This window comes from Podarcis tiliguerta (assembly GCF_965153285.1).
Source record: "Podarcis tiliguerta genome assembly, chromosome: 1".
In the NCBI taxonomy this organism is placed as follows: domain Eukaryota; kingdom Metazoa; phylum Chordata; class Lepidosauria; order Squamata; family Lacertidae; genus Podarcis; species Podarcis tiliguerta.
In genome coordinates, this window is record NC_139534.1 from 120268546 (window position 1) to 120283215 (window position 14670).

At 42.1% G+C, this 14670-nt stretch overlaps 1 protein-coding gene across 9 annotated transcripts in view; it reads right to left on the minus strand.

The window, feature by feature from the left end:
* The window catches only part of CDC42BPB (CDC42 binding protein kinase beta), a 92811-nt gene extending 79618 nt beyond the window's left edge, over positions 1–13193 (minus strand). For 8 of the 9 annotated variants that reach the window (XR_014509500.1, XM_083433354.1, XM_083433353.1 and 5 more), the window contains exon 1: positions 12395–13177. Coding sequence is in view for 8 of the 9 variants with exons in the window: in XM_083433354.1 (XP_083289480.1) it covers positions 12395–12572 (178 nt within the window). In the remaining variant the exon portion in view is untranslated. Of the gene's footprint in view, positions 1–12394 lie in introns of all 9 variants that reach the window. The other variant, XM_083433349.1, reaches the window with a different exon arrangement.
* Between the last annotated feature and the right edge of the window lie 1477 nt (positions 13194–14670).

Genomic DNA, 14670 nt, shown 5'->3' on the forward strand with positions numbered 1-14670 from the left:
TTCTTGGAAGTGTCTCCCTAGAAAGCTGGCTATACATTTATCATTAAAAAAACTGACCAGTTTCAGCTTTTCATAAGAGGACAAGAAGAAGCTAAATTTCCAAACGCAGTATATTAACACTATCTGCAACATTATAGTACAGTGGTACCTCGGGTTACATACGCTTCAGGTTGCATACGTTTCAGGTTACATACGCTTCAGGTTACAGACTCCGCTAACCCAGAAATAGTGCATCAGGTTAAGAACTTTGCTTCAGGATAAGAACAGAAATCGTGCTTCAGCGGCGTGGCAGCAGCAGGAGCTGCTTGAATTCAGAAATTGAATTCAAAAATTGAATTCAGGTGAATTTTTCAAAAATTGGTTAAAATGTCCGGGGGAAACCTGGGTGTATGGCAGTCCATATTGGAAGTATTGTTGTTTTTTGCCAAATTTCCTAAAAATACAATAAAAACTTACCGGTATATTTATTTATTTGAAATTTTGCTCAACATCTTTTGTGTCTGGATTTTCATTTTTTTAAATATAGCAACCCTAGCTCAATGTAGACAAAAAAACTATTCCTAGACACTCTGTATTATTAGAGTAGAATTAATTCAATTTATTCTACAAATTGTTATATCTAGTGCAGCTATGTCCAAACCCAATTAACAGGTGGATCCCCAGGGTTCCACAGGTCGATCACAGGAGTAAAAAAAGAGATTGCCCGGTTGCTCCTTAGCGATCTCGACCTCCCGCCACTGGTGCTATTTCCACTTGTCAACAACTCTGGTATCACCCCTCTAAAAAAAGCTCAACAACTATGGTAGATCACTGCCAGTTTTATTATACTGGGAGTAGATTGCAGTCTCTATAGAGTTGGACATGCCTGATCTAGTGAATATATTATTGTGTCTACATTACATTCCTTATATGTAAAGAAGCTTTAAAGTGAACATTGTACAATTTTTCATCTTTCTCGCTCAAGAACCAGGAAGAATATCCATCCACAAGGATTTCAAGAGGCTGAGAGGGAGGATGCATCCACTCCTCTTCCCCCAACCAAGAAATAATCCATTATCTTCTACCAGCTGTCACCCACTTCAGTCTTCCCCAGATGAGCATTTTTGCAGCAGCCCCAGAGACCTAATGCATTTCAGGGCTTTCATTTTAACATATATTTTGCAGGTCTTAAACACACCTATGCACTTAACACTGGCACTTGCGGAGTGAAAGTGCATGCAATTTTAGAGATTTACAGTATTAAAAAATGGAACTGACTTTTTGGAATGTAAGCAGCAGGAGAGATTCTTAAAAAACAGGTTCACTGTCCTAAAATAACTGTAACCAGAAAGAAACTTAATGTGTGCAATCTACCAAATGATTGGTTGTTGTTGTTGTTGTTGTTGTTGTTGTTATTAATTCATTTTCTCAACTGCCCTTCACTATAAGGTCCGAGGGTGGGTTACAGCTACTGTATTTTAAAAATCCAAAATGTTGAAAGTGGCATCAAAATGGATAGACTCTTTTATGTAGGAGCAGCCAAGCACTTTTAGCAACGTCAAGATATTATAAAGCTGAATAATTGGATCCAAGTGAACAGTAGAATGACAACGAAGGGTGCTGGCTGCTGTTTTATACTCTTGCTCCAAGCACACAAGGAAGAAAGAACAAGAAGGGCACAGCAACAAACACTCCTGCAAGTTCCAGCATGACAGGTTACGCTGCACCCATCCCATCTATGAACTGTAAAATAAATAAATAAATAAACTTATTAAGGCAAACGTGGCATTAAGACTATTGTGCTGCCTCAAAAATGTCCAGTTCCACAGTAAAAATAGAACAAGTACAATGGCACTTAAAACATGTCCATATTTTAAATAAGTTGATCAGTTCTAAATTATAACACGTTGTCTAGGAGAGTACATTACTCCTTTATTTCTGTATAGCAGTACAAGATATTGCTATCTGAACTAGACTCTTTTTTAAAAGCTCTTGTGACCCATCAAGAGTCATTTTTCAATTATCTAAGACCTATTTCTTCCAGAATAACCACCTTACACTCTTGGGGGAAAATGTAAGGAACAGTTTTCCAAGCCTAACGGAAACATGAGATAGGGCATACTCACAAAAAACACATATGAATATATATGAAAATTATTACATAGGGAAAAATGTACTTGTGCAACATTCAACGTACCTATCATCTCATTTAAACTGGATTGCCTCACCTGCATTTGCAGTGTAGCACACTAGACAGTAACCGGGTATGCAATTTAAATGTTAAGCTGGCCATGTGGCACACGACCACAAAGGTACCGTAATTCTTAGTTAAATGTAATCCTGAGCTTTACATCTAACTAAGAATTACATCTAACTAAGCAGTATGAAAATGCCTTTTTAAATTATAGCTGTTGCTAGCAAGAAATAGGTGTAGCTATCTGAATATGATCATTATAGCAAACTGTATCATTGCTTTCTTCACAGAATCGGTAATCACTGCTATTTTCCAAGAGGAATTAGCAAAATACAAGGAAAAATGAAGCAAATACTTTTATTTACACTTCTAGTCTTTTGACATATAACTCAACCTTTGCCTATACACAGAGAAAAATCTAAGTTCTACTTTATTGATGGTGGTTAAGATCCAGAGTTCCATGAGTGGGACAATCCTCCTGAAAGCGTAAGGGGAAGTATTTTCATCAGTTCCTCCCCACAACCTCATGCCCCTGTAAAGCTGCTACAGAGAGTTGGAGGGCTCACCAGAACCATACGGGAGATGGGAGTGGGAAGAAGAACAAATTTACAAGCAGACTCTCTTCACCATTCTCAGTTATTTTCATTTGCTGAAAGGATATTCTGTGCATTCCAGTGTGTATGTGTAATTTTATTAATATACTCCCAGTATATTTTGAAGCAGCACTTCATTATAGGAATAACCTCACTGTACATAAAAAATTGACATTAATCAGATATAAGACATTTGATCATGTGCTCTTGCTTGTGATAATTTAATCATATCAGAAGAAGAAAGAATAGTGTTCAATCATCTGTTTATTCTCATTGTGTGACCTACTTCTTATTTAACTGTTTATACATTTTAACACTTCACTGTTGAAAGTCTCTTGCAATCAGAGGAGAAATGTTCCTTTATAAACAGCTCACCAATCTGAAATCACCCACACACCCATTTTGCAAATATCAGAGCAATAAAAGGATTTTGCAGCTTCATGTTTCCATCGGCTTTTAAAGGCATCCAAGCTGGTGACCATCACTACATCTTGTAATAGTAAATTCTATAGTTTAACTACACTCTGTGTGACTTCCTATTGCTTGTGCTGAACCTTCCAGCATGATCCAATGTATGAATCACCATAAAACATTTCCTTGGAAAAGAGTTTTGCAAACTTCAGAACTGAAATTTAATAAATAATAATACAGGTGGGCATTATTTTTGTTTGTTATTATGGTTTGTATATATTTTTGGTTTTTGTATTGTAAACCGCCCCATGATCTTTGGATGAAGGGCAGCATAGAAATAATAATAATAATAATAATAGTAATAATAGTAGTAGTAGTAGTAATAATAATAATAATAATAGTGACTATGTTTTACGTAAAAATCCAACACAAATATTTATAATTAGAACTTTAACATATGATTTAAAATTAAATGTATAATGATATCAAAGTTATGTGATTGGTATTCTGAGCTTTATCAGGCATTAGTTTAAGATGCTCCAAACACTATCTTAATAGTCTCCCTTTCTCACTACTTTAGTCTAGGGATTTCCTTCCTTATGGACAACACCAGCTAAATCTACCATGGTTATGTGCTGCTGTGCTTTCACTGGTTCCTTTTACAAGAATGATAGATTTCCAAAAGACATGGAAGCAACCATTTCTAATGTAGCTTGAAAATAAAATGATGATGATGATTTTAGCATTTTGTTCACATTTATATACCACCATCAAAATTGTCTCAGCAACTTATGACATAAAGTTTGAATAATTATGTGAAGATAATAACTACATTGATGCATGTAAATAAGTATTGTCCAACATATTAAGTAAAAAGGTAATTTCTCAGTCACAGGAAATACTGATGGCACTTTGCCCTAAATCTCCTAATGACTGCCTACAGGAGTTTCAAAAAGATATTACATTGCACTGGAGATAAAATAGTGCTCTTCCGAATCCCATAGCAAAACCGACAGAGGACCCAAAAGCACTTTCCCAATGGCACTGTCTGAACTTGGCCATGTAAATAGGACTGGAACCACTGTAGCACCATGCCTCCAATTCCCAGTCTATGTTGTCAATAGCTATGGAAAAGATGGGGACCAAGGTCACCCTCCTCTTGTCCTGCAGGGTTTCAATCCCAACCCAGCCATGAAGTTCCCTGGGTAACCTTGGGTCAGTCACCATTTCTAAGCTTAACCTATCACACAGGGTTGTTGTGAGGATGAAATGGGAAGGAGGAGAATCATGTACACCACCTTGAAATCCTTTGAAGATAAAGGTGGTATATAAATTTAATTAATAAAATTAATAAAAGTTTCCATATATTGCTATGCATTACGATCACCCCAGTCATCCAAGCATAAGTGCTGTAAGTGGGAGAACCACCATAAGATGCTGTAAGCTGGAAATGACAGCCACAGCCTCATTTTACACCAACTATTAAGTAAGCTTTGTTTATATGTTTATGTTGCATGTTGATGGTTGAACCTACAATGGCTATGTACTTACTTTCTGTTTCAAGCAAATTACTGACAATTACTTGAAATAAATGGACCTGGGCTCTGTAACTCATACTCTTAGTTGTAAACAGACTGGACTACTGCAGTGCTTTCTACCTATGGCTGCCTAGATCAGTAACAACAACTTGCATAAAACACAGCTGCCAAAATCCTGGGTCATGCTCAACAATCAGATTATAGTGTGATGACTCTGTGTCCACAGTTACTTATACTTTTCAGAGCTCAATCTAAAGTGCTGGTACTCATTTTTTAACCCCCTTCATGATCCAGAATAAGTTTACCCCCAAGAACTGCCTTCACCTATCTGAACCAACCTACCCAAATCTTAAAGATGGCCTGCTCTCTATCCCATGAACTGGACAAAACTGAGGACAGGACCTTCTCAGTGATGGCACCACAACTCTTCCTGGAGAACTCTTATAGGGCTCCTCTCTTCCCAGTTTTAGGTGGGCTGTGAAAGCTTCTTTATTTAGACAGACATTTGATGTGCAAGTTTTCTATTTTTACCTGTTCCAAGTGCTTTAAAAGTTAGCTTTGTTTCTGTTCGTACCATTTTTAAATTGGGTGTGTTTTATAATAATATTCCTAGAAACAATAGATTATTTTGGTTTGCCATTTCTGAGTACATTTTATGTAGGAAAGCAAGCCAAAATGGCCTCAAATTGCTACCTTTTTAAAAAAACTACTATTAACATAAGCCTCCAGACCATAATTTGAAACTATGGCATGAAATGAGCTTGCAAGCTATGGTTTGACGGTTAGCACTAACCATAATCTCATTTGGACATCACAACAAGCCTCAGTTAGAGGAAATGAAGGAGAAAAATTTGAGCTTCACAAAAAGTGAATCGGAACTATGACTTACAGTGAACATGCAAGCTCAAAGACAGGAGATCATGATCACTTTGCTCCTCTTCCAGTCCTGCTGCTGCTTCTGTTGCTATCTCCTGTTGCACAGCTGTGTGTTCAGCTACAATTTGGCTTAGCAGCTCATCCAAACACAGGCTTATGGTCTGTCTCACTCCAGACAAGCCATCAGCTGCAAACAAGCTTTGTTCTTAGGTTTACGGTTCATGGTTTGTCCAGAGAAAGTCCAACTATAAGCCCGGGAGTAGACAAAATGCCAAGTGACAAACCATGGCTTGAATCACAGCAAAAGGAAGACAGGGAGAGATGCACAGCAGCCATGCTGTCCTCACACTGAACCCTCATACTATGCCATGGTCTTGTTTAGCACTGTGTGCAAATGAACTGTATTGTGAGAGGGAAGGAGGAAAACAATGGAGCAGGAAGGCAGGTAGGGTACTCCCAATCTTCCAAATCATGGTTTGGACAATCAGAATGCAGCATCTAAACAGGCCAATGTATATGACACCTATAAAACCCCAACATACTTTGTCTTTTCTTGCTTTCTGTGGGTCAGAGTTTCAAACCAGAAATCTTCAAGTACTAAACAGATATGTTGCTGTAGATTTCCAAATTCTCTTAAATGGCTTAAATAGCAGTTGAACTTTCTGTGCTGGACAGATGTTAAATAATGATGCTACACTTAACTGTATCCTCCAAATAATGAAAGTGCAGATAATCCATCTCATCAAACTATTTTCTGTCCTTCTGCCATCCCCATTCATGTGTATGCCATTCCACCCCACCTCAACTTCCATGCTCCAATACACTCAGATGGGAAAATGAAACATTTTCATGCCTTCGAGTCAACCCTTGCAGAGTAAGAACGTAGAATCAAACTGTGCTTAGGCACTGTCCTTCCCCAAAGCACTTCATGCTCTATATTTTAACTTACACAGAAGAGCTCCGAGTTCTGTGTGCATGTAGAGGCTACTCAAATCTTCAACATGAAAATAATACACACTCAAATCATGTAATAGTTTATAAAACCAAGCACCAGTTTACTCATCTTTTTTTTTTTTTTTTTTGAGTGCTACCACCTGTTCCAATATGCACTGGCTTGGAACCCAAGCTACCTTTCTGCAAAAGGAAAGGTGCCTTCCATTCACATAAGGGACTCCAACACAGAAAAGGCTCCAGCTGGCAGAAGGGGCGGGAATAATTTTTGCCAGTTTCCTTTTTTCCCTTGCAGCCACCTCCCACGCTATTCCAGAGGGCCCCTGTCCCAATCTCCCAGAGCAAATTTTCATGAAACTACAAAACTAACAAATTCAGAGCAACAATTGATATCTACATTCTGCTTCTCTGAACTAATAAAAATAGCTGTTGCTAGTCATACACCTGAACATACGAAGTTGTCCAGTATTGAATCAGACCATTCATTTAGTCCAATATTGACTAGTCCAACTGGCAGCAGCTCTCCAAGGTCTGAGGCAGGAATAATTCCCAATCCTGATAACCCTTCAGTTGTAGCATACCAAGGACTGGAACTGAAATCTTCTAAATGCAAAGTATGTAACTCTTCCACTAAGCTATAGCGCTTCACTATTTGAAGTATCTTGGTCGCTGGCATCAACCATCTGAATTAATGTTCAACTATTTGCTAACTCTGCCAGAGTGAAACTAAAACTATATGTACCATTTAATAGGTGAAGTAATAGGTTATCAATAAGGTATTTCTTCTAAAAAGACCGAAGAACTTTGCTAAGGGTTTGTGGCCTGTCACTAATAGTTGCATAGCAGAGTGTTGACAAATTTCAGGATGTTCAACAACTAGGAATTTCCTTGTTGTTTCCTTATAAGCACTAGTAGCCTAATGGGAAATGGCAAGTCACAGAAATAACTTGGGCCTTTAACAGAAATTTCTGTTTAGGTATTAGGATAATGGTTTGAAATGTACTTTTTTTGTAATGGGCTTTAAACACATCCAGTTATCCTGTATAGCACCAGATGGTGGTTCACACATGCATTTCAATTACTTTAAAAAAACTACTTTCACTCTGATGCTATAGTCTGCTAAACAAGGCAAATGTGGGTAGAAATGGGTGCTAAGGGTCACAATATGGGTCACTGCCCACATCAGAATTGAATCAGGATGTTGCACCGATGCAAGAGTTCAGGACAGTGTTAATTAACTACACACTAGAACATGATTTTTGTGTGTGGAAAAGCGGCATACAAATAAAACAAATGAATACCTCCAATTCTTTCAATAACTGCAGCCTTTCTAAATGCTTCACAAGGAACTTTACAGTGCAGATAATCAGTCTATAAAAAAGGGAACTCCATGGTTCCTGCAGCAAGCAAGATGGAGTCATGGGTGGTCCTAGGCAGCCCTTATGCTTCTGTTCAGAGATTACTGCGGGAATAGCAGGAGGCAAGTAGAAGCTTTGTTATGCTGCTAGATCTGCCCCAGACTGCTGCAGGTTAGAAGACAAAGAACTCTCCTCTCTTTGCTGACACGATCAAACAAACAAAAAATTAAGATGTACTGACAGAATAGTATTCTTGGTTTAATGGGCTATTTAACCAGCCTTGTATTTAAACAGTAGCCTGGTAGTCACAAGTAACTAGAAATTCCATACAGACAAGTGAGTGGACTGGCAAAGGAGGGCTCAGTTTCCATGCTAGTTGTGGGGAAAGCCCATCCCTGAGCCCACTCCCTCCTTGACCAACCTGTTTTGTAGAACTGCTAAGAGGGCAGCATCCTGCGTTTCCATGTTGATCATGGAAAGAGGGTTTCCCCTGCTCTCCAGCCAGCAGGGAAACACAGGCTGCTGGCATCTTATCAGGCTAGGAATTTTTGTGTGCTTCTTTACAAAACAGCATTGGATTTCAATCAGTTGACAATATTTCACCAGTTGACTGAAGGGAGTGCCAAACCTAAACACAGCAGAATGCAAGTATTATTAATTTTCACACTCATATATACTTTTTGTGGCCAGAAATAGGATGTGTGTAGGGCAAGATGGGAGTTTAATCAGTGTAATTCATTTTCTTGATTCACCTATGTCACTATCCCAGAGCCTTTAGGATGTAACAAGTCATATATAAAATAAAATCAGTTAGCTAATTTTTCTTTCACTAAGTTACTTCTTTTTGAATTGTAGTAACTGCTTTGAAAATAGTAGCTGTAAATCTTTTCTACTTTTTTAAAACATCCATCAGTCATGCAATGATGACATGGAAGCTACTGCACCGGTATCAGAATATAAAGGTGTTCACTTCCAGAAATATGCACGTCATATTTCCTCTGTCAACCAGTACACAAAAATGACCTGCACATGCAAGAACACCATATTTCTGCCACAAAACAAGCAATCAATGTGGTGGGCTTCCAAAGCAGATGCTGGACAGTGTTTAATTATTCAGTTGGCAATTATTGACGCCAATACAGATGACTCCAGGAAGTGAATCCTCTTACTTGGTTAATGTATAACGAAGAGCAATGGTCCCTACAGAAATTGAGAGCCAGCTGTTCACATTTTAGAGCACTAAGGTTGAGTAAGAAATACTTCTCCAAAATTACATGAAGCTCTTTCTAGGGAAGTTCTGACACTTTTTAAAATAAGTCTTCCAATAAAAACCAAGCAAAACAACAACAACCATTTGGGAGAAAAGGAATCGTTTTTGAAAGAAGCGAAATGGAGCATAAATACTCTTAAATGTTGGTTCTCCACCTGACAACTTTTTACTGAATGGAAGTTAGTTGTCCTTAGCAATAAATCTTGGTCAAAAACAAATTCTGAAACCATTGCCAGTTTCCTTTGGACTTATCTAGAAGCAGACAAAGTACTTTCAGAATCAAGAAAATGTAACATTCAGAATTTAAAAACAGTATGCTGATTTATATTTCTATTATTATTATTATTACAAAGTAACTTAAAAAAATAAATTCTAGGTCCATTTTTCCTTCTTCAGTCTGTTTAATTGCTGCACACTTTTCACTGTCAGCATGCTTAAAACTATGATCACAAAACACAATTATTGTGTATTCTGTATAAAATTTAAAAAAAATAAAATAAAGTTAGCAAAAAATATCCTGAGGATTGTGCAAAACTGACTTAGTGCATTGAACATTTACTCACAAACATATCCCTAAAAAATCTGACAGAATAGGATATGAAATACTGTTGAAACAGTGGAACTTGAGTGCCTGCTTCTCCTTTCCTCTCCCTCCACCCATTCCAGGTAGAACAGGCTAAGAAAGGTCATGGGATTAACTTGGCATTTCAGGCTAAGCTTAGCCTGGCACCAAGCCGAGGATATTTCACTGCTGTGTTTTCTACGTACATTTCTATTTATCTTCATTTTTTTTATTCCTTTTGGTGCAAAACAATTTAACCAGTGTTAAATAACATACAGTATCAGCGCAACAACAGTGTCAAAACACAGAAGAGCTCATCTGAAAGCATGTATAAACAAAAGCTTTTTTTCTCTCCACAACATCTATATGTTTTCTCAGCAGCACTCAGCTGTAGGTGCTGTACTTCTGAACTGGCGTCCCTCTCAGTACCATATCCTGGAATTTCCCAAGAAGGGGGTTTATGAATTTCATCTCCCCCCTCCTGTCTAATCCTTGCTGATAGGCAGGCTCATTATTGCTTCCAGGCAGGTCAGCTGACAAAAGAAATCACTTGGTCAGTTGCCACATGACCACCATAATTCGGGGAATCTCTTCCCACTTGCAGAATTTGTGACGTGTAGCCTCCAGATCAACTTGCAGCCCAAAACTGCAGACAACCAGACTACACACGGTTAGGCCCACATCGTTTCAAAACTCATAAGTAAACCAATTATTTAGTAATGCAACAACTATGAAATCCAGTCCATCAAGTTGTGCTCCAAAAGTTCGATCTCAACCTTTTAAGTCACGTGCCTTCAACTGATGGGTAGGGATCCACTACTGGATTGTGATCTGATTTAAGGTAGACTGCAATAGGAACACTTCCACCATGCAAATATGGCACGTATGGTACGAAAATGCACAGTTTGACTGAAAGGTGGGTCCCACATCTGGAAAAGTTGAAAACTACTGCTGTATATCAAGAGGTCCATTAGCTACAACAGCTTAACTCCCAATCCAAAATTCTGGCAAATGCTATCCTCCTGCTCCCCAATTTGGAAAAGCATCTCTTACTGTAACCAACCGTCAAGAGGGCTTTTTCTCCCCAAATTGGGGAAGGGGAGATAATCATCCATCTAGATTACCAATATGAAGGCTAATCCTGAATTTACTCTCCCAATATGCCATCCAACTCTGCTATGATAGAATCAGGTTCCCTCACTCTATCACTTTATCGGCCAGTAGGTGAAAATCTTCTTCTTACAAACCATATATATATATATATATACATATTTCTGCCTGTATTTCTGTACTCCTACAGAACAGTAGTACTTCCTTGCTGGGAGCTGCTTCTGCTAGTTAATAGCATCAATTATTTCCAATACAATATTTATCCAAACTGCCACCAGCATGCAAAATTTTCACAAACCACGTAACATATTCTCTTCAAAAGACCCTCCTTGACCATGATCTTGGCCAGTCCTTGCTTCTACCTGGATCATGCATTATTGTTCCATATCTCGAAAAATTCCGCTATACAATTCCAGCCCTCCACACCCCAGCAAAGTTCCTGTTCCTGATCTTGCATATGCATCATTATCTTTCTTCAATATCCTTGCTACTTCTATTCATGAGTCAATGCTCTTCCTACCCCACCCAACTTCCTCACCCCATCACCAGCAAATTCATAGGCTGACAAAACCCATTGCCGGACAGCTCACTGACTTATTTCAAGGCTCGCTCTAACCTATGTTTGTGCTACTCATCATCTCCTTAATAATATTGTATCCCATTTCCCACTGCAAGCCCAAGAGGTGCCATTTATCCCTTAGCTGCTCCTAGCCCCATTTCTCCATGTGTAAGATTTTATGCTTAATAATCTGGAAGTATCCCCACACATACTCCAAATCTGGATAGCACCTCAGCTTTCGCTTCCTTTATGTACGCCGTGCTTTATAATTTGATGTGTCCTCTGCTTGCCATGCGCCACTAAACACTCATTCCCTCACTCTCATTGTTGTCACCATTCCCAGAGTCTCCTAATGGAACAATCATCAACAGGCTATGATGCCGCCCTCCACACCAATACCTGTGTCTGGGGCTAGGCTAGGCCCTGCAAGAGCAGCAGCAATCCCTGCTCAATCCCAGCCAACACTTCCTTCATGCAACCACCATGCAGGCCCTGTTGTTGCACCATGCCCATTGTCCCTTCACATCGCTGTCAGATCCCTCTCCCAATCCGCTCCCTAAGAAAAACCACCCCCGAGCACCCGGAAGCATTCTCCAACTCCCAGCCCGGTATGATCAAAACTCGCCTTTCCTTAAAAGTTTGCTGTCTTCCTTACCCTCCCCCCGCCCCGAAACTATCCCGTCCTCTCCAAACAGACCTGGGCCCAACCCTCAGCTGACAGGTCTGCACAAAGTCATCTGCGTGGGTCTGGGGCTACCTAGCCCTCCGTCGAAAACTCCCGTAAGCAAATGTGCGGCGGGCCACCCACCCCCCCCACCCCAAAACCCCCCCCTACGCTCCCCACCGGTGATTTCCTCGTATTTCTTCGCTGCCAACAGCAGATCCAGGGCCCGAGCCTCGCCGTAGCTCCTCGAGAGCAAGCCCTGGCGATCCCTCCCCAAGACAGCACCCCCGCCCCCACCTCTCGCTTCCCCTCGCTTCCCCGGCTCTCACCCCACTCGAGGAAGTCGGAGACGAGCCTGTCCCTGCGGAGCGGCGAGTCCCGGCTGCACTCGGTGTAGAGGCCGACCAGAAGGTCCAGCAGCGCCTCGACGCTCAGGACGCTCTCGTTGCGCCGCGGCCCGTCCAGAAGCAGCTGCTCCAGCTTCTTCAGCCGCACCTTGGCCGACATGGTGGTGGCGGCGGCGGCGGCTGGCCGAGCCCACCAGGCGGGAAGGAGGGAAAGGCCGCGAGGCTGAGGGAGCGAGAGAGAAGCGAGGCAGGGAGGGAAAGACGAGGGCGACCGAGGAAGAGGGAGGAAAGGAAAGAGGCGCCGCCTCAGGCTCTGGGCAGCGGCGGCGGCGGCAGCATCCGGCTGGTTCCTCCCTCAGCGCTCTCCGGCGAGAGACCCGGCGCCCCGGGCCCGGCTGAGGCGCTGGCGACGGCCGCTGCGCCTCCGCGCTACGCCCGCATTTCCACAGGCCTTCCTCGGCGGCGGCGGCGGCAGCTCCTCCGGGCTCGGCTCCAGGCCCGGCTGGTCCATGGGCCGGTCCCTCCCCCTTCGGACCCGCCCTCTCGCTTCGCCTGGCAACCGAGGAGGAGGAGGAGGAGGCGGTGCGTGTGTGGATGTGTGGAGAAGAAGCCGGGCGGGGAGGGGGGGATTGCGGTCGCCGCCACACAGGCCGCCGCCAAACCGGTGGTCCTTTTCCAGCGGTCTGAGGGAGCTGCCACTAACGCCGGCAGCCTCTCTCTCTCTCACACACACACACACACACATTCACACACCCCTCCCTGGCGCGCCCGTGCGCACGCGCGCCCGTGATCGCGATGCGTTGGCTGTGGCCATCCGGGCAACGGGAAAGGAGGGCGAGGGGCGTGGCCGGGCGGGGGGCGGGGCTGTGTCGTCCCGAGGAAGCTTCCCTCAGGTTGGCCGCTTGCGCAACCGTTGGAAGCCGTTGCCCGGGGAGAAAGGAGCCGCCGAGTCATAGCTGTTAATAATAATAATAATAATAATAATAATAATAATAATAATAATAATAATAATAATAATAATAATAATAATAATAATAATAATAGGGTTTCTTACCGGCCCTTCACTGCAAAATCCCAGAGCGGGCTGCAACCATATAAAAATACAGTATTAAGTTTCCTTGAAAACAAGCTACGCTACTGACATCATAAAATGCAGTATGAAAATTAGTCTGAAGGACCGTTCACATTTGTACGGCGCTTCAGTGGCGTTATTTATCTGTTATACGCTGCTTGATTTGTTTTAAAAAAACAAAAACCATCGCACAGCAGTTTAAGGAAAGATAAAACATTAAAAATCAAGAGAAGTTTAGAGCCCTGCTTGGAAATACTGAGATTAAAATCTCCTCGGTTTCCTAAGCGTCTAGGTTGGCTTGTCTGAACAAGGATGTTTTTAGCAAGCGCTGAAAACAGTGCAGAGAAGGCACCTGCTTGGTATTGATAGGCAGGGTTATGCCGATTTGTATCAGGCGAAAGAGGCTGCTATTTTATGGAAACAATACAGTGGTTTAAGGTTGTTGTTTTTCACCTCTCTCCCACTCCCTGTGACTTGGAACAGCTGCATCAATGGTGGAAATTTTGACGGGGTGGGAGCAGCAGCCTCTCCCAGCACAGACAGATCACTTTCCCCCTGCTGAATATCTGTCTGTCACACAGTTGTGTGAGGTGAGCTGTTTTCCTTTCCTTTCCTCTCCTCACCTTGGGGTGAACTCTGCTGCTGCAGGGTAGGATGGGATCTTGCAGTACGCTCAGAGACTCGGGCTGCAAACCCATATCCACACTGGGAGATTAACATCAGAGCAAGCATGTGTAGAATTTTCCTACCTGGTTTAAATGTCATTCATATCCACATTGCACATTTAACGGTAAAGGGACCCCTGACCATTAGGTCCAGTCGTGGCTGACTCTGGGGTTGCGGCGCTCATCTCGCTTTATTGGCCGAGGGAGCCGACGTACAGCTTCCGGGTCATGTGGCCAGCATGACTAAGCCGCTTCTGCCGAACCAGAGCAGCACACAGAAACACTGTTTACCTTTCCGCCGGAGCGGTACCTATTTATCTACTTGCACTTTGATGTGCTTTCGAACTGCTAGGTTGGCAAGAGCAGGGACCGAGCAACGGGAGCTCACCCCATCGCAGGGATTTGAACTCCCGACCTTCTGATCAGCAAGTCCTAGGCTCTGTGGTTTAACCCACAGATCCACCTGCGTCCCACTGCACATTTAGAGCACTCTAAATACCACTGTAGCATCCATTGTTTCC